The following is a 19,335-nucleotide window of genomic DNA, read 5'->3' as shown; positions in this document are numbered from 1 at the left end:
TTTTTTTTTTTTTTTTTTTTTTGGTACTGGGGATCGAACTTGGGTCCTTACACTTGTGAGGCAGGCCACCAAACCGCTGAGCTAAATCCCCGGCCCTCACCCATGTTTTGATACAGTGGGACTCCTTCAAGTAGAGGGAAGTCAGTGACTTGGGAAGGGAAAAACAAGAGAGATAAACTAGACATCGTGCTCTCTCTGGAAATGTGTTATTTATTATGATAATTTAATAATGGTAAAAGTGCTGCTAGTGTTTATTGAGCGCTGGTATTGACACGCATCATACCAGGTACTTTACATTTAATTCTCACATCAAGCATTACAGACATATGTATTATTTTACCAATGAGGAAACTGAGGTTTAGACAGGTCCTAGAACTGGGGAATGTCACCTGAGCACCCAGATCCTCAGCCCATGCCCACAGTCATCCAGCTGAGCTGCCTTCACTGTCTCTCAGCATCTACGTCCCCAGATCGCAGCTGTCAGAAGCCTCTGGGGTAAAACAGCCCATGCAATGACCATCTACACTTCCACACCCATGCACAAAGCCCAGGCTGTTCTTGGCACCAGAATAGACCATTTTCATTTCTGTCTGAGCCTGGCAGCAGAGCCCAGAGGCCATGAAGGCAGGTTGTTGCAGAGCAAGAAGAATCTTCCAAATTCTGATGGAACTGAGGTCACGAAGAGCTGCCTTCTCTTGGAGCCCGATCTGCAACAGTTCAATTGTGAGCAGCCAAAAGGGAATTCTTTGTCAGGCTTGTCTCTCTTCTGTATCCATTTTGTAGTCTTCATCTTAGTCCAGAAAAGCAGAGGCCTTAGGGCTTCTCGTGCCCTGTGCTGGTCCTGGATCCCTCTTCCTGGCAGGTATTCTGCTCCAGGACAGTGGATACCTCAGAATGGCAGGTATTCTGTGGGTGAGCACTCCAGCGGCCATTCTCCCCAGCCTGGCTCCTTATCTGGGGTCACTGGATCCAAGAAAGAAAGGAGATACCTCATCCCCAGGCCTACCTGGGTTATCTGATGCAGGCAGAACGAGACACCTGAATCCACTGTGACTCCTCCGAATATGTGAACAAGAAAGAGAACATAAACGTTAATGTCACTCAGTTTCTGAGCACTGACCTCCCCAGCACAGGGTCCCCTCACCCTCCTTGGCATTTGGAAATTATCTATGTCTGTCAGGGCCTTTGTCCCCCACCCGGGTACCAAGAGAACTGGCTCTTCCTCCCCCTGTCACGCAGCATCCGTTCTCTCAGCAGCTAGTTACCGATCTTGTCCAGTGAGTAAAGTCCTGTTCTAAAGTCAGCAAAGGATGGGGAACAAAATGCAGTTCTTTTCTGTAGGAACTGATAGGGTGATATGAAATCCCCACTATCTAGGGAACTGATTAGTTTGTGACTCTCTTGAAAAGGTGTTTCCTGCCCATAACCGGGAAATAGACACCTTACTCAAGTGAAAAACAGAATTTTCTAAGGCCAGAGCGGATACATTCTAGAAGGGGAATTTCCAGGTGGGTCCTGACACTCTACTCCTGCTCTCTGCTTTTCCTTTGAGTTCTGAGTTTAAATCCCATGCTCAACTACAGTGGAGAAGCTTCAGAGAGTGACGCGGGGCTTTACAGGGGGAGGTCCAGGGGCTGCTGCAGTTCGCTTCCCGCCTGGGGTTTCCTGGAAGAGCTCTTCTTGCCCAAATCTCACAGAAGTTTCCATTTTCTTTTCTTGAGGAATCTTCTCACACCTCCACATCAGAGGGCTGTAGCACTGATTCTTCCCATCTCTCACTGTTCCTCCCAAATCCCTTTTTTTTCAAAGCACTTATCAGCCACCTGATAAATATTTTGGCAAAGAGTGAGGGATGCAAGGAACAGAGTGATTTGGATGCCGTCCCTGCCCCATCCCTGCCCTGCACGACACCCTGAGTAGACCAGCTTTGTCTTTTCAGGACTGCAACCTTTGTACAGAGAAATCTGCTGCATGTCACATTGGAAGCCCTCTGGGCCTTCCAGCCTGATATGGTATGATGTCAGCCTCTGGGCCTCAGCCTTATTCCCTGCAGCTGACTCAGTCTGAGGGACTCAAGCCCAGGGAGTAGGAGGAGGGGAGCAGGTCACGATACAGCTCCCTCCTCACAGGGCTGTTCGCTCCTCCGCAGGAACCTGTCTGTGAGAAAACCCCCTGCACCAATGTCCACGGAGCTAACGTCTCTTGTGCTGTTCCTCCCCAGCCAGCCTACAGGTAGAAACTGAACCACTGAGATGGGCACCCTTACTGTCCAGTTCGCCCTCCCACTTCTATCCAAGGAATGGTTCCAAGTGTGGCTTTTCCTTTAATGTGCTTTTCTGCCCAGATGGTTCAGCAAAGACTTGACAATAAGACCGCCAGCTAAAGTAGTATTTAAACTGTGGAAGTGAATTAAGTCAGTGCTTGAAACACCAGCAGAGTAGAAGCTCAGCGCCCACTGCTTTCCTGCCTGGAAGGACTTTGCCTTCTGAAGGCCAGGCCCCTCCCCTCCTGCATGTTTGTACGACGTTGCCCCTGCTCCCTGCCCTGGCAGACCGTGTTGGGAAGACGCAGGGTGTCCCTGCACATGAGCACTGCCGCAGAACTTCCCCGTTTTGTTCCCCCAGACACCGCTATGACACAGGAATGGGGCGATGTGTAAGATTAGTGCCCTGGGGGCCAGGGATTTAACTCGGTGGTTCCACCACCTGCATGGCAAATGCAGGGTCCCAAGTTCAATCCCCGAAACAACAACAAAAAAAGATTATTCCCCTGGGCTAAAACTAGAATAGCTGCTGCCCTGGGCTGTCATCTTCTCAGATGGATTTAGCTAGACCCTAACTCCCCAACTTAAGTAAAAAAAAAAAGTTGTAATATATTGAGTATCATGTGAAGTAGCCTGCTAGGACGCCTGATAGATGCTTGACTGATGTGTCCTTAACTTCTACCCGCACCCAGCACACAGGTTTCAAGTTCATGGGCTCGGGGTGCCCTTCGTCACCCAAGTTCAAGGTTGGGATAAGTTTTCCCAGGGTGATAACAAGGCTGATTAAAGGGGAGGGATATGTGCTTGGCACTGAAAGTAGTTCTTTTTATTCCCTGAGATTTCTAAGAAGCCAGAGGAGCCTGGGGCTTCCAGTGTGAGGGTCACGCAGCTTGTTAAATCCAGTCTCTGCTGTCCTCACGGAGAAGGGGCTGGCTGACAGCCTGTCAGAGGTGAAGAGAAAGAACAGTCAAACTTGGCAGTGCAGTTACTGCCCCAGGATCTCAGCTTTAGGTGTCATCTTAAAAGGAAGATTACTTCAGAAAGATCTGTCCTGGCAGGAACAAAGTGAAGGAGCCTCCCTGCCTCTTCAGCTCCTCTGACCTCGACCTCGAGGTCTGGGCTGCCTCCCAGGTCTCCTGCAGGGTCTAGGTCTGGGCTAGTGGCGTTTCTGGGCTGGCTTTCTTTCATTAATGCACAAAGGGCTGCACCGGAGAAGCAGTTCTGGTCCAAGGTGGAGCTAAATTCTTTGCCTTTGTCTCTCTCCTTTCCCTCCCTGCCCCTCCTCCTCCCCTCGCCCTCTGGCCCTTTCCCAGGAGCTCTCCTCCAGCACCGAGAGTATTGATAATTCATTCAGTTCCGTAAGTGGGGCCAGGCTGGGACTGGGTGGCAGGCTCCCCCTGTGGCCGCATTTCCTCTCCGTCCCAGGTCTAGGCCGGAGCTCAAAAGCCCCTTTAATTTCTGGGAGATCAGCTTCTCCCTCTCAGGTCTCCCAGAGGAGCCCCCTGACCTTCGCTGCCAGGGCCCTGAGCCCAGGCTGGGATGAGCTTGGTTGATCTTGTCTCAGAGACAGCTGGGGTTGCCACAACTCTCAGCTCCCAGCTCCCCGGGCTCTGGAGGAAACAGCTGGGAGAGAGGTAGAATTCACTCCTGGATTAGAGCCAAGAACTGCTTGGCAGAAACCCGCAGGATCCCGTGTCTCCTGCCCGGACTCCTTTCCCTATGGCTTTTGCCATCAGGCCATCAAATATTTATTGAGTCGTCTAAGTTCGAGGCCCTGTTCTGGGTGAGCCAACTCCAAAAGCAAATAGGCCTGGACCTGAAGGAAAGTTCTGCCTCCCCACAACTGGTTTTCTTTTTTAACTTCAACCACCTTTCTTCCAGGTCTGAGTTCTTCCCTTTTCCCAGCTCACTTCCCAGGACGCTCCTTAATTTCGTTCTCCTTTCTCACTCCTTCTGCGCTATCCTGGACCCTCTAGTCCCACGGGGTCTTGGACTTTGTTGCTGGGCAAAGACGTGAGAGGAAATGCTGGACCTTCTGGGAGTTTGGCTGATTTTATTTTCCTTTTTGTTGTCTACCCAATCAGTTTTCTGTGTTCTGCGCTAATCCCCTTTCAGTCATTATTCCTGTCTCCTCCCATGTAGTAGAGCCTCTCTCTGGAGGCCGGGGGTCACATTTCCAACATATACTCACATCACTTAGGGTGGGAAGAGATTCTGCTTTTCTGATCTGAGAGCGCTATGGATTCATTGGGGTGGAAGGTCCTTGGAAAGGAGACCTCTTGGCCCTGAGTGCATGGACTAGGGGATCGGGATGGAGTGAATCTTCCAGTTTCCCCTTCTTCTCTTTCTCTGTTAGGCCTCCAGGACATTTCTAGGGATCACAGAAGCTCAGACCTATTGTATTCCTTTTCTTTCTCTCTTTTCAACTTTGCCCCCTAAAGCATTCCTGACTCCTCGTTACTGTGTGTGGCTCTGGGACAGCCCGCCTCCTCCCATGGTGGGGTAGAGGCTGCGAGACAGCTGTCCTTTGCACCCTGGCTCTGTCACACATGCGCAGTGGACCTGGTACTGCCTAGTTTTCAAAAGCAGCTCTTTCTTTGCAGTGTGAGGGAGTGAGGGTAGACATTCTCAATCAGGAAACTAAGCAAGACACACTCAGAAAGGAAGAGAAAAGCCTGGTGAGTGAAATGCTATTTCTGTAAGAAGAGGTAATGTTCTTCTCTCGCTGAAGAGCAGGAACGGGGAGTGAGGCGGCTGTTTTGGTAAAATACCCTTTGTGGTAGAAGGACAGACTGGGAACAGAGCCTTCTTTATGTTTAGCTGAGTCCGTCTTTTCCCGCACCCCACCGCACTCTCCATCCAAACTGACCACTTTTTCCGGGAATGACTGAAGGGCTGGAGAGAGCAGCCAGGCTCAGAGCAGGGTAGGTACCCTTAGGAGGAGCCTGGTCACTGAGAGGTTCAGGAAGAGGGTCCAAGGAGGAAGGGTTTGAGAGGGGCCTTCAGGGCCGTGGTCAAGGGCTGAAAGGAGCAGTTGCTTTCTCCACCCACCCTCCGTGCCTCCCTCCCCCCATCTGCTTTTCCTTTGCCCACTGATTATTGGTTGTTCCTCATTAATGCAAAGTTTGCTCATTTCCTCATCTCCTGCATGTGCACTGAGCCCTTATGAGAAACTGTGGGACGGACAAGACTGTGGAATGCCATGGAAAGCCACAAGTAGTTTGGATGAAGAGGTCTTCCACCTTGGAAAGGGGAAATGCTGGTTTAGCACTCCCTCCCCAGCCTTGTAGGCCCGAGGGGGCCCCTCAGTTGAGACCCAGCCCAGGGGCCCGAGCGGGGAGGGCCAGCCTTGTCTGGGCGAGTGAGGCATCTCAAGAGCAAGCAGCGCCCCTCTAGGCCCGGCCCGGCCCGGCCCTGGACACCCTCTCTAGAGACTACCCCTGCCTGCCCCCAAGCCTAGGGACGTCCTTGAAGAGCACAAGTCTAAGAGAAGAGGGGTGACCCCTGGACGCAGGCCCCTCATTCTCAAGAAGTCCACGGGGAGGGACGGCTGGAGGGACAGCTCCATACGCAGCTGGAGCGCAGAGGGGCAGGCGGACTCTCCTACCTACCGTGGGAAAAGTTTCTCTTGACACTGGGGTCCTTGGCCAGCAGGGCCAGGATGATGAGGGTGCGGGCTACTTTTTTGTATAGTTTTTTCACCATCTTTTGTTTCATCCCAACCCCCTTTAGCCTGTCCGACTGGCCCCTGAGCGAGAATTCATCAAGTCCCTCATGGCAATCGGCAAACGGCTGGCCACGCTCCCCACCAAAGAGCAGAAAACACAGCGGCTGATCTCAGAGCTCTCCCTGCTCAACCATAAGCTCCCCGCCCGAGTCTGGCTGCCCACCGCCGGCTTTGACCACCACGTGGTCCGTGTGCCACACACACAGGCTGTGGTTCTCAACTCCAAGGACAAGGTGAGCGGGCTTTGGCCCAAACCTAGTGCCGCCCTCACTTCCCCCCGTGAATGTCCACGTTTTGTGCATGTGCCCAGAAACCCTACTGACACCCTGGGCTGCTGTCGTCCAGGTGCGTGTACCCATCTGGCTCTGCCTCAGTGCGACGATCACTCCCACCTGCTGCTCCTCTGGACCAAACAAAGGAGCCTGAACTTTTCAACTTGCCTCCTGCTGCCCTTTATAGTCATCTTGGTGGCTCTGCTCTAGGCCTTCTGTAAGGAATGAGCACTAAGGGTTCAGATTCTTCTTTCAGAGGAACTGTTGAAGACTAGAATCCTCCATGGGATAGTGCCCAGTCTGGTCCAGTCTTTGTCCACAGCAGTTCCCCTGGGCCCTTTATTTTATTTATTTATTTTTTTTTTTGAGACAGGGCATCGCTATGTAGTTCAGACTGGCCTTAAACTCACTATGTAGCCCAGGCTGGCCTCAAACTCAAGGCAATCTTCCTGCCTCAGCCACCCAAATGCTGGGATTACAGGCGTGTGCCACCAGCCTGGCCTGGGCCTGTCTTTAGGACAAGCCGACAGAGGCTTCTGGGCCTCACTTCCAAGGTATAATTGACAGTTGGAACCTTTGTCCCGCTGCACTGTCTGTGTGTTCTGAAGCCCAGCTGAACATCTGGAAGGCTGTGCAGCGCCTCACCCAGATTCTTTACATAGAGACTCAGGTGGCAGCCCCAGCCCTGACGTGGCATCGCAGCATTAGGGGCTGATGGATGCGGGCTGGAGCGCAGAGTTGAGCGTGGAGGTCGTGGCAGAGCTCAGCTGCGAGTGCTGTTCTCACCACCCCGCAGGCTCCCTACCTGATCTACGTGGAAGTCCTTGAATGTGAAAACTTCGACACTACCAGCGTCCCTGCCCGGATCCCCGAGAACCGAATCCGGAGCACTCGGTCTGTGGAGAATCTGCCCGAATGTGGCATCACCCACGAGCAGCGGGCCGGCAGCTTCAGCACCGTGCCCAACTACGACAACGACGACGAGGCCTGGTCGGTGGACGACATCGGCGAGCTGCAGGTGGAGGTGAGGGAACTGCAGGGGTAAAGTCAGGGTACAGCCCCTGACCTCCAGGCCCTGCCACGGCTCGAGACGGCGAGAGCTCAGATGAGCGGTGGGGCCAGTGCCGAGTGTGACACGGCGCGCGCTGAGCGGCTCTGGCCTGGGTGCGCTCGGTGGGCCTCGTTCCCCCAAGTTAAAGGTGAGGCCTTGCATTAGCACCAGGGCAATGAGGGCGGTTCACTGAACGTGTTCATTGGCCCTCGCTACAGAAGGTTGTCTCACGAATGTTCAAAATATTAATTTCTAAATTGTGAATCAGTTTCCTGTATGAACAGTCATCAGTGTGCCAGAGTTTATTCTCAGGACGAGGTTGGCTCTGTATCTAAATCAGGACCAAAGTTTTTTATTTCATCATAGAATTAAGAATTAAATAAGGCAGGGCTGGGGATGTAGCTCAGCGGTTCGGTGGCCCGCCTTGCAAGCACAAGGACCCGAGTTCAATCCCCGGTACCAAAAAAACAAAACAAAAAGAATTAAATAAGGCAACAACTTTTTATTGATACCATAACTTCTCAGCATGGTTTTAGTGCAACAAATTTGCTAAGAGAGAAAACATTTTTTCCTTTAAAGACATTATTTTTTTCCAGCCACTTCATTTATGAAATAGAATGCTGTTATTTTTAACAAAGAAAGAAAATTGTCTTGTGGTAACAGAGCAGCGAGTCACTTCTGTGTGCTGTGTGCTGTGTGCTGTGTGCTAGCGAACAAGCACGGCCCCACCTAGGAGTTAGGACCTAATGCGACCTCATGGGAGAGAGGGAGGGAACAGTAGGCAGATAGGTGTGATGTGTGGCCCAGGTTTGGAGGAGAAGCTGGAGGGGTGGGGAGCGACCCCTGGAGGAAGTCACTTCTCAGCTCAGGCTGAGGATGTTGGAAGGAGTGGACAGAGAGCCTTCGGGCAAAGGAAACCCGTACCGAGACTAGAAGTGGGAGCCGGAGCCGGCGTGACAGGAGCGAAAGAGCATTTGTCCGGCCGTGGGTGCGCGGGGGGACAGTGAGGGATGAGGCTGCAGAGGCTGGCACCCGCCAGACGATGGGAAGGAGCTTGTCAGCTGCGGAAGGGAACTCAGCGTTTATTCCACGGCTACAGAGACCCGGAGCAGGATTTTATGTCGGGCATTCTTTTGGAAGGCTAGACATAAACATTTAAGAAAAACATTAATATCCATTGTTTGAGGCAAGAGCACTGGGTGACAGGTGCGACACTGGATAGGGGCCTTGGGGTCTGGTCCAGTTACAAATGGGGAGACCAAACTGTATGGCTTAGATGAAGAGATGGTCAGAAGAATCTAGTCTGGAGCCCCGGGGGAAACAGCCCAAGGCACGGGGGGCTCAGTCCAAGGCTCAAGGTTGAGGCCTCAGTGGCGGCCATGGCAGTGATGTCAGCTTTAGCGCCGGGGAACCTGTTACAACTTTGGACTTCCGGGTTTCATTCCCAGGTTTCTGGCTCAGACTAGTATAGCATTTCAGCAGGCATCTCAACCAGCAGTGCGGGCAGCGCACACCTGGGGAAGCACAGCTGCTGGTCCACGTGACCGCCTGTGCAGCTGGGGTCCCGGTGTGGGGAGCAGGCTGACAGGGACAGCAGAACGTGAGTGGCAGCGGCAGGTGGGCAGCGGTGAGAGAGGGAGGCCGTGCTTAGCACTGCCGACCGCCCTGCTTTGCTGTCCCCAGCTTCCGGAAGTGCACACCAACAGCTGTGACAACATCTCCCAGTTCTCCGTGGACAGCATCACCAGCCAGGAGAGCAAAGAGCCTGTGTTCATCGCAGCAGGGGACATCCGGTATGGCCCGCTCAGGTCACCTCCTTTCCTGTCTCTCTTTCAGACACTGCCTCTCTCTGTTCTCTTGTCTGTGGCAGCCAGCGTCTTTCCCCTCCTCTCCTTATTCTGTGCTTGTCCTAAGACCATCATACCCGAGGCTGTGAAGGTACAGGTTGAGACTGCTTTAACTACTGCAGAAAGAAAGAAAATTTTAAGAAGATCCCAGAGATGAAAACACCTGAGAAAAGAATTTGAGCAGTGATTCTCAAAGTGGGGTCAGAAATAGATGTGCATCAGAATCCAGGCAGAGGAAATCAGCTGGGAATGCAGATTCTGGGGCCGTTCCCATTCCAAGTCACTGGTGGGTGGGAGGACGGGAGGGCGGGTGCTCTGCAGTTTCTCATGGTCCCACTGATTACACTTCCTCCTGTGAGTCTCTCTCAGCCTTGGCTCCTGTCTTTTTGTGCCCAGAGTCCAGGAGCAGTGCAGAGAATGCTGGCATAGACGGGCATGAGGCTCTGGGGTAACTCCTCCAAGCACATGATGTATTTTCTTCCTGCTAGACGGCGCCTCTCCGAGCAGCTGGCCCACACCCCTACTGCCTTCAAGCGAGACCCAGAAGACCCTTCTGCAGTTGCTCTCAAAGAGCCCTGGCAGGAGAAAGTTCGGTGAGTAGGGAGGCGTGGCCCCTCATCCTTTGAAATGTCCAAGGAAATTGCTGTTGCTCTCTGCACCATCTTTTTTTTCCTTTGTAAAATGGATTTATTCAAAGCTAGCTCAGGGAAGATGGAAGGGTCCACTTGCCTCAAATCATCCTCTCACTGTGTCCAGATGTGTTGGGGTCTTTTATAGCAAGAATGGCAGCGGGAGGGAGTACAGAGGAACAGTAGATGCATTCAGGCTTTTTCCATCCCGTCCTGGACCAGGACTTCTCCCTCCCTTGTCTAAAGAAATGAAATTGGGCTTGACTTCCCGAGCCATGGTCTGCATCTTCTGACCCTTTATCTGGGCTGAGGAGAGGTGGCGGTAACTGTTTATGCCCTAAGCCTGAGAAAGTTTGAAGCTACTTGTCCCAAAAGAAAAAAAATCCTCATATAAATGGATTTATTTTGGGGTACCATTTACTGCTCTGCCCTTTGCTTTAGTCCAGCCTTCAGTCTTTTTGTTTGTTTGGGTTTTTGTTGTTGTTGTTTGTTTGTTTGAGAGACAAGGTCTTGCTATGCAGTTCAGGCTGGCCTTAAACTCACTATTTAACTCAGGCTGGCCTTGAATTCCCAGCGATCCTCCTGCTTCGGCCTCCCGAGTGCTGGAATTATAGGTGTGCATCACCATAGCCGGCAAACCCTCAGTCTTGAAGACCCTGAAGTGACATATTTCATGGCTGGCTCTCATGTGGGATTGCTGTGCAGGTTCCATCTGAGGTAGCTGGAACACAGATAAAGGGAAGCCTTAAGAGGTTATCACTAAAGACTGTGAGGTCAAACCCAAAAGAAAACTAAAGTCAAAAGCTGGCGCTAACAGCTACACCTGCTAGAAGGGCTTCTGCTTTAGGTGGTCGTGTCTAAGAACCCTCTTTTCATAACCTCCGCAGCTCTGCTTACCACGGTAGGGCTGGCACCGCCGGCTCTTTCCCTTTCCCCGTCTCTGAGTGAGTTTGCTTCTCTGGAGGTACTGCTGAGTTGGCCCCTGCTGTGGAGGGAGCTTTCCCAGTGCTGGTCAGTCAGTGTCCGATGCAGAGGGGACGTGACATCCGCCTGGAGTCAGGATCACAAAATCCTTCTCACCAGGGCCGGGATTTAGCTCTGTGGTGCTGCCACCTGCCTCACAAGCACCAGGTCCTGAGTTTGATCCTGGTACCAAAAAAATAAACCCTTCTCGCCAAATTTGAGCAATGTCAGAGATTTAGAGCGCCTCTCGGACTGAATTTATCCAGAGTCCATTCAAGTCTGATCCTGTCCATTGTGTAGTGAGCACCCTAAAACATTAGAATATTGACAGACAAGTTAGAAAGCTTATAAATAGATACAAACAAGCCAGTAAGAGCAGAGCAAACCCACTCTGTAAGGTAGGCTGGGACTGAGGAACGTCATCACCAAGTTAATGCCAGTATTTCTGTGAAGCAAGCTTGGTTCTGCCAGGAAGGACCATCCGACAAATACTTAAGAGTCCCCTCATCTTGTAAGCCCATGGACAGCACCATCTTTATTGCCTGTCGGCCTCCAGAAACTCCGTCAGACTTCCGGGTCCTCTGCACCCTCACCCCGACGCCAACACCCGTGATGTCCTCTACTTCTTTCTCAACAGGCGGATCAGAGAAGCCTCCCCCTACGGCCATCTGCCCAACTGGCGGCTCCTGTCAGTCATTGTCAAGTGTGGTGATGACCTTCGTCAGGAGCTGCTGGCCTTCCAGGTGCTGAAGCAACTGCAGGTGATGAAAGGGAAGAAGAAAGAGAGCTAGGGATGGTGGTCATGCCTGTAATCACAGCAACTGGGGAGGCTGAAGCAGGAGGATTGCAAGTTCAAGCACAGTCTTAGTGAGACCCTGTCTTAAAAAATAGAAAAGGTTGGGGGGATGTAGCTCAGTTCAGAAGCCCTGGGTTCCATCCCCAGAACCACACACACAAACAGAAGAAATAAAGGAGGGAGGGAGGGAGGGGAAAGGGCACTCAGCCTAACTCCAGCCCACCTGAGTGACCACACAGGAAGGCGGGGCTGCAGGGAGCATTGCTGAGGACCAGCTCCAGCCCACATCTCAGTTGGAAGCAGATTAAACTGCCACAGCCGGCCTACCTTTCCCTGGGAAATGAAGCCCCAGGAACAGCTCCACAGTGACCTCTGTTGGCCCTTATGTAAATTGCTCCTGCTGTTTTCTGACCCTTGAACCTTGGGATGCTAGGTTTGTTTCTCCTTTAAATCAGTTTCCCAAGCCAGGGATGGTGGCACACTCCTGTAGTCCCAGCACTTGTGAGGCTGAGGCAGGAGGATCGCAGAGAGTTTGAAGCCAGCCTGGGCTACACAGCAAGATCCTGTCTCAAAAAGGGGGGAGGAGGGGGCGGTGCCCGGGGATTTAGCTCAGTGGTTCTGCCACCTGCCTCGCAAATGCAAGGTCCTGAGTTCAATCCCTGGTGCCAAAAATAAATAAATAACTTTCCAAATGGTCTGCGATGGGTAGATTCCACTGTGCTGGGATATTGATCCCTGAGTCCCTGGCTTGGCAGCAAGCAGCTTCGCCTGTTCGATGTGGTTCTTTGTATCGATGTGTTCCTTTTCTAGAGCTTTCTCTGGGCCTAAACCCTTCCCTGTCACTTTTCTTATTTGAACTGACCTTACATCTTCCGCTCTCCCTGCCTGTAAGGTGATGGTAAGGTTTGCCCTTTTCTCTGGCTTTCTCGGCCTTTCTACCTATGTGATAGCTGCGTTCACAAACCCTAAGAGTAGCTTCCTGTCTCTGTCGACCCTGGAATTCCTGTCAGTCCTGTTCTCAGTAGGTCAGTGGGTCTGACGCGCTTTACAATCCAAGGCCACCGAGGAGGTCAGAGGAGGGAAATGTGGCCTTCTTCCCTCTCGGAGAAAGACAAGAGTGCCTTACCGCCCTGTCTCTCCTCACAGTCCATCTGGGAACAAGAGCGAGTACCCCTTTGGATCAAGCCGTACAAGATTCTTGTGATCTCGGCTGACAGTGGCGTAATTGAACCGGTGGTCAATGCCGTGTCCATCCATCAGGTGAAGAAGCAGTCCCAGCTGTCCTTGCTCGATTACTTCCTCCAGGAGCACGGCAGTTACACCACCGAGGCGTTCCTCAGTGCCCAGCGCAATTTTGTGCAGAGCTGTGCTGGCTACTGCTTGGTCTGCTACCTGCTGCAAGTCAAGGACAGGTGAGTGACTTCTGCCTCTCATCTTTCGCCGAAGTCCCCTCTGTCCTTCCAGGTGCAGCTCTCAGTTGGGGAACACGGGACATACTTTTAGCAGAGACAGATACCTCGAAATGAGCATGTGCCGAGCGGGCAGAGTGACAAGCACTAGGGTAAAAGAGCAAAGAGATGAAGGGTCTGTGAGAGGAGTGAGGAACCAAGAGGCCAGACAGAGCTGTGGAGGACATACGCTCCCTGTGAGAAATGGTAGCAGGGGAGTAGCACGCAGTGACCTCAGTCAGGTAAGCGGGCCTAGCACCGCCGAGCATGCGCCAGCCCCTGGGTTCCGTGGGGTGGTGTCTGGGTGTAACCGGGCCTTCGGCAGCCAGGCGAGAGGTCATGGAGCCTGGCTCCAAGGTATGGCTTAGGCTTGGCAGAAAGGAACACAAATGCAGGACTCGGTGGAGATGAAGGTGAAGCCCCAGCCGCGAACTTCTCGTTCCAGCAGGATGAACGTTCTGCTAGGCAGGCGTTTGGCAAGGGTCAGGTGACTCAGAACCTTGCTCATTACACCCTGCTGGCCCACAGGTGAACCCGCACCCTCACCGAGGGCTCTGCTGGGAGGACCGCTGGGCGTGGGTTGTGAGGCGCCTCTGTGCAGTCTTCCACTGACCCTGAAGCCTTAGGGTTTTGAACTCAGGGCCTACAGCGCCAAGGGCTCAGCCCAGCACTGAGTAAAGGTGTGGCAGGAAAGCTGGTACCAGCCAGGCGTGGGGCTGTCCTTCGGGAAACTCCTGTCTGGAAGACGGGAACCCATCCTTGGGGGCGCGGGTGAGCGAGCATGTATAAGAACTCAGCGGGGAAGGAGCTGGGTGCTGTGGCATCCGTCTGCGATCTCAGGGCTTGGGAGGCTAAGGCAGAAGATGCAAGTTTGGTGCCAGCCTGTGAGGCCTCATAGCAATGACAGCAAAAGCTCATCTTAAAGACAGAACAGTCGCGATTAGGTGCCTCCTGGCACCTATGGCAGGCAGTGGTGGCCACAAAGAGAAAAGGTCACTGAAGAAATCAAAACAGTAGAAGGTGATCAATTCTGGGCTCCAACTCATAAAACTAAATGTAAAGTAGGTGCTGGGGCAAAGTCTCGGAAGCAGCCTGTGTGTCCATCAGCAAATGAGCGGACAGAGAGAATTGGTGTTTCTACTCAGTGGAGCACTACTCTGCCAGAAAGCAGGATGAGCAAGTCATCTGTAGGAAAACGGATGCACCTTGAGACCATACTGTTCAGTGAAGGAAATGGTGTCTCTTACATAAAACTCAGGAGAGAGACTGGAGCAGGGAGGTACACTGTGGAGATAGGAGGAGGTCTGGGAATGAGGGTACGCAGAGAGAGAGCAAGTGAAAATAATGAAGATGTGGTATATAAACCAGCTTCCCAAGGGGAAGGTAATCATTGTGTATCACAGAGTCAACTAATAAAAACTACGCTGAAAGAAGTAACAATAAAGCAGGCACTAGCAGCCTCTGAAGTTAGAAGTCAAAATGAAACCCAGCCTCCTTGCCAACAACTGCGCAGCTCTGGGTGGGTCTGCACTAGAAGACTGTGCCAAACCAGGGCTGGTCACCCATGGCCCCAGCCATTCGGGCACAGCATGTGGAAACACCACGGAGGATACACTGCACTGATGCCAGCGTGTGAGGACAGCCTACTGAGGGGTCAGGCATGCAAAATGTTGTTTAGTTTTGTTTTGTGTTTTGAAACAGGGTCTCACTATGTAATTGAGATTGACCTGGAGCTCACTATGTAGCCCAGGCTGGTCTCGAACTCGCAGCGATCCTCCTGCTTCAGCCTCCTGAGTGCTGGGATTATAGGTGTGCGCCACCATGCCCAGCTCATGCAAAATTATTAATAAAACCCACCAGAGCTTATTTTTCTAGTTTGGTTTTTCTTGTTACTGGGGTTTTTTTGTACCAGGGATCAAACTTGGGACCTTGAGCTTGCAAGGCAGGCAGTGGAACCACTGAGCTTAATCTCCAGCCCTGGTTTAGTTTGATTTTTGAAACAGGATTTGTCTGTGCAGGTCAGGCTGGTCTCGAACTCAATGATTCTCCTGCCTCAGCCTCCCCAGTGCTGGGATTACAGGTGTGCTCCACCACACCTGGCTCAGAGTTTGTTTTTTAAAAGGAGAGAGAGAGGGAAGGAGGGAAAAAGAAGAGGTGGAAGGGATAGAAAAATAGCCAGACATGGTGGCACAGGCATATAATACCAGTACCCTGGGAAGCTGAGGCAGGAGGATCACAAGTTTGAGCCCTGCCTGGGCAATTTAGTGACTTAACAATACCCTGTCTCATTTAAAAATAAAAAGGGTGTGAAGACCCTGTATTCAATCCTCAGTACCAAAAACAGAAAGAGAGAACAGATATAAATGGTCAGCCACTGGGGAGAAGGAGCGACAGTGTGTGGTCCCCAGGAGGGTCCCTCACTTCAGGTGAGCCCCAGACTGGAGATAAGATAACCCGCCAACTGCCTTGGCCCCTTGGGCAAGGAAGTCCCTGTGCGCCCACCTGTAAAACGCGAGCCCACGAGAGGCCTTCTCAGGATCTATCTGCATAGTTAAAGGTCAGCGCCTCCCAGAGGGGGCGCTCGTGAGACCAGGCCAGCCCTCCCAGAGAAGGCGGCCCTCACGCCCAGGCAGCATGGCCTGACAAAGCCCCTATTGAAGTGAGAGGACCCACGGGCCTCACATGCTTAGCATGCTAACTGTTCTTCCCACCAGCCATACATGTGGGAATCACAAAGGCTGGGATTTATCTCTCTTTAACTCTTCTTCCTCTGCAGCCACCCTGTAGTGTTTGTCTCCTGGGGTGGGTTTTTGTTTTGTTTTGTTTTGTTAACATAAAAGTGATTTAAAACTTTCCTCTGGAAACCCCCACACTAGTTTACATTTAAGGTCCCCTCAGCCCCATGCCTCCAGGTACTTCCTCATGGGCCTTGTGTTTTGCAGTGGCTGATAGGAATGACCGGTTGTGAGCGAGGCCTCTCACCTAGCAGGGCTTGGCGGGAGCCCAGGAGGCCTTTATGTGCTTCGGGGTTCTTACTAGATTGGGATCAGTTGAATTCTGGAAGAGTAATTTCCAGGAAATTGAGATAATCTTAAACTTCTGATTCTCCTGTTAATAACAGCAATTTCAGACCCTGTGGCTTGTTAGCAGTTTTCTTTTCTGATCGCTTTCTTTTCACAGTTACCTGTAGATCCTGAAGTTCTGTGCAGCAGGACACACAGGGGACTCCCAGCCCAGCATGGCGCCCTGCGGCCAGGATTCCAGCCTCAGGCCCGCTCACCCGCCCTCCCCTCCCTCTCCTTCCTCAGACACAACGGGAACATCCTTTTGGACGCAGAAGGCCACATTATCCACATCGACTTCGGTTTCATCCTGTCCAGCTCACCCCGAAACCTGGGCTTTGAGACATCAGCCTTCAAGCTGACCACAGAGTTTGTAGACGTGAGTCGGAAGGGAGCACGCTCCAGGGTCCCTGTGATCTTTGCCCTGGGAGAGGGAGGGATGTGGAGGGAACAGAACGGGGACAGCCGGAAGTCGGGTGAGACAGGACTTCTGGGAGCTTCACCAGAGGCCTGCGGGAGGAACCGTCCCACAGCACCCCGGCCCCTCCCCAGGTGATGGGCGGCCTGGACGGTGACATGTTCAACTATTACAAGATGCTGATGCTGCAGGGGCTGATCGCGGCCCGGAAGCACATGGATAAGGTGGTGCAGATCGTGGAGATCATGCAGCAAGGTGGGGGCGCTGGTGCTTAGGGCTCCCGCAAAGTTGATGCCACCTCCAGAACCAGAGTGTCAGGGTGTGGGGGGTTCCTGGGAGGCCCCAGCTCAGACCTGTGCCCAGTTTTTCTCCTTCACGACGTTTCCTCCTGATTGGCAGAGCTGGGTCTGGGGGAGTGGTGAGGGCAGCAGAAACCACCCGCTGGGCAGCCTCAAGGAGAGAAAGTCCCCTGCCCAGGCTCCTGCTCCTCCTCTCCTGCCCTTGCCCAACTCTGAGTTCCTTGCCTCCTCCGTCACTCTTGGCTTCGCCACCTCAGATGTCTCCTCCCCGGTCCACTTTGACGCTGACTGCCCTGGCCCGGCCCCCCCCAGGCCCCTTCCTCTGCCACCGTCACCCATCCTGTTCTGAGATCATCCTGTCGTCTCCAGCTTCCCCCCGCCGCTGCTCGCTGCCCCGCAGTCTTCTGCCTGCTCCTCTCCCAGCTCCTCTGGGCCTCCTTCTTCCTCCCCCGACCCCAAGGCGCCAGGGGAACAGGAGACCTAAGCTGCCAGTCTCCCCACCCACCCACCCCACAGGTTGTCGCTGTGGCACAGGAGCCTCCCCGTCTGGCCCCGTGATGACGGTGGCCCAAGTCATCTGTGAGTGTCAGACGTAGCATAGGCAGAGCTTTGCGCGCAGATAAGTGCCCCGCTCAGAGCCCGACTGCTCCTCTGCCCTTGGGGAGACGGTGGGGCTGCACAGGGTGGAACCGGGCCAGCCCTGTCCTCTGCACGGGCCAGAGCTCTGAAGCGGGACCGGCTCCCCGGGCACGCCCAGCTCCGTACTCCACGCCTGACACACGGGTCTAGGACCCTCAACCCCACCTCCTCCCCCAGGTTCACAGCTTCCTTGCTTCCACGGCTCCAGCACCATTCGCAACCTCAAAGAGAGGTTCCACATGAGCATGACGGAGGAGCAGCTCCAGCTGCTGGTAGAGCAGATGGTGGACGGCAGCATGCGCTCCATCACCACCAAGCTCTACGACGGCTTCCAGTACCTCACCAACGGCATCATGTGAACCAACTCCTCAGGCCCAGGCACAGCGCGGGATCCAGCGCCCTCCTGGAGGGCCCTCTGTCTGAGAAATCCCACACCAGGAAACCCCACCGACCCAACCATCCACCCGAGGGAAATGGAAGGCGAGAAATACGAAGGATCATGTGGTAACCGCAAGAGCTGGTCCGGGGCAGAGCCTGCCTCAGGGTCCCGAATTGGGCTGCCCTGGCCCCGCGGTCAGTATTACACCTGACAGACCCCAAGACTCACCGCCCTGGAGAACTGGAGAATGAGGGGACGGCCTCACGTCCTGGGGCCCGGGAAGGGGGACCGAGTAGGTCCTTGGTACTTAGGACTCAGTCCTGTGGTTAGCTTTGGCCATGCCGCTGCCCAAACCATCCCTCCCTGGGATTGAGCCCTAGCCCAGGTCCCTGATAACGGGCTATGCCATCTGATCTTGCACTTGCTGAGTCCCCCATCATGGGGCAGGGAAGGGAATTAGCACAGTCCCTCCAGCGTATGAGGGAACTGGCCTAGCCATAGGGAACTTACCCTGATCCCTCCCTCACACCCAGGGAATAGCTCTCAATTTTTTATTTTTAATTTCTGTTTGAAATAAAGTCCTTAGCCATCTGTGTCACTGGGGGCAGTGGCTGGTGCAGCGGAGTCCAGGGTACAAACGGCACCGCACACCACGCAGGCGGGTGTTCGTTCCCACCTCCTGAAGGGTCTCCCAGTTCACTCACCCCTCCCTGCCCAGTGCACATCGACCAAATTACAGAGACCCGAGTGGGGGTTCAACCGCGAGCAGTTTTAATGGTCTGGTTCCTCCCAGTTAGTATTGTTACTACAAGAATAAAGGATTCCTGAGAGCCTGTCCCCTCCTCTTCCTGAACCCCCCCCCACAGGACTCCTCCCCACCAACCCCCCCGCCTGGATTTCTGGGGAAAAAGACACGTGAAAGGCACTGCAGGGGTGAGGAGCTCGAGTGCCGGGTGTGGGGTAGTAGGGCAGGGCCCAGCCCAGGGGAAGAGACAGCAGTCCGTGTCCATCGGTGCCTGAAGGACGCGTGAAGGGCTAGCGCCCTGTCACCCGCCCCACGCCTGCCTGCAGGGTCACCAGGGGCCTGTCCTCCCACCCACTGCAGCAGGAGCGCGGTTAGTGTCGGGTTTGGAGGGGAGGAAAGGAGGGCCCGTGTGGCCAGGACCCGAGGACCAACCCCAAAGGGAGCTGCAAATCACTATGATCCCCAAAAGCTTTTCCTGCAGGGCTGGGGAGGAGGGACTGGACCCAGTGTGACGGGAAACTCCCCATCTGGGAGTCAGGGGCGGCAGCAGCGAGACCCAGGCTCCCGGGGACGACGCGGGTCAGGCCCGGGGCCTAGTTGTCCCCACTGCCCCCCTGCCGCGCCCTGATGAACGCCATGCCGTGCGTGCGGAAGTGGGTCTTGAGGTTGAGGGGGCTGTCACAGCTCTTGCCGCAGACCTTACAGGTCAGCGGGCCTCCAGCAGCGGGCAGGCAGTCGGCGCCCTCGGGGTCAGCCCGGGACAGGGGAGACGCCGCCTCCTCCCCGTCCCCCAGCCC

At 53.8% G+C, this 19,335-nt stretch overlaps 2 protein-coding genes across 5 annotated transcripts in view; one reads left to right on the top strand and one right to left on the bottom strand.

The window, feature by feature from the left end:
- The window catches only part of Pi4kb (phosphatidylinositol 4-kinase beta), a 20,962-nt gene extending 2,511 nt beyond the window's left edge, over positions 1-18,451 (top strand). Inside the window, exons 2-12 of one of the 4 annotated variants that reach the window (XM_010616497.2) lie at positions 3,577-3,621; positions 5,996-6,223; positions 7,059-7,286; positions 8,997-9,106; positions 9,649-9,753; positions 11,390-11,513; positions 12,695-12,960; positions 16,305-16,437; positions 16,611-16,731; positions 17,292-17,354; positions 17,592-18,451. In XM_010616497.2, coding sequence (XP_010614799.1) covers positions 3,577-3,621; positions 5,996-6,223; positions 7,059-7,286; positions 8,997-9,106; positions 9,649-9,753; positions 11,390-11,513; positions 12,695-12,960; positions 16,305-16,437; positions 16,611-16,731; positions 17,292-17,354; positions 17,592-17,773 — 1,605 coding nt within the window. In that variant the 3' untranslated portion in view covers positions 17,774-18,451. The remainder of the gene's footprint in view (positions 1-3,576; positions 3,622-5,995; positions 6,224-7,058; positions 7,287-8,996; positions 9,107-9,648; positions 9,754-11,389; positions 11,514-12,694; positions 12,961-16,304; positions 16,438-16,610; positions 16,732-17,291; positions 17,355-17,591) is intronic. The other 3 variants (XM_010616499.2, XM_010616500.2, XM_010616501.2) reach the window with 3 other exon arrangements.
- A 90-nt stretch (positions 18,452-18,541) lies between these two features.
- Positions 18,542-19,335, bottom strand: part of Znf687 (zinc finger protein 687) — an 8,367-nt gene continuing 7,573 nt past the window's right edge. Inside the window, exon 8 of the mRNA XM_010616545.3 lies at positions 18,542-19,330. Within this exon, the coding sequence (XP_010614847.1) occupies positions 19,132-19,330 (199 nt within the window). The 3' untranslated portion in view covers positions 18,542-19,131. The remainder of the gene's footprint in view (positions 19,331-19,335) is intronic.

This window comes from Fukomys damarensis, unplaced genomic scaffold (genome assembly GCF_012274545.1).
Source record: "Fukomys damarensis isolate Sample0158 unplaced genomic scaffold, DMR_v1.0_HiC HiC_scaffold_33, whole genome shotgun sequence".
Classification (NCBI taxonomy): domain Eukaryota; kingdom Metazoa; phylum Chordata; class Mammalia; order Rodentia; family Bathyergidae; genus Fukomys; species Fukomys damarensis.
The sequence above is the reverse complement of the archived record's forward strand: the minus strand, read 5'-3'. Positions and strand labels throughout refer to the sequence as shown.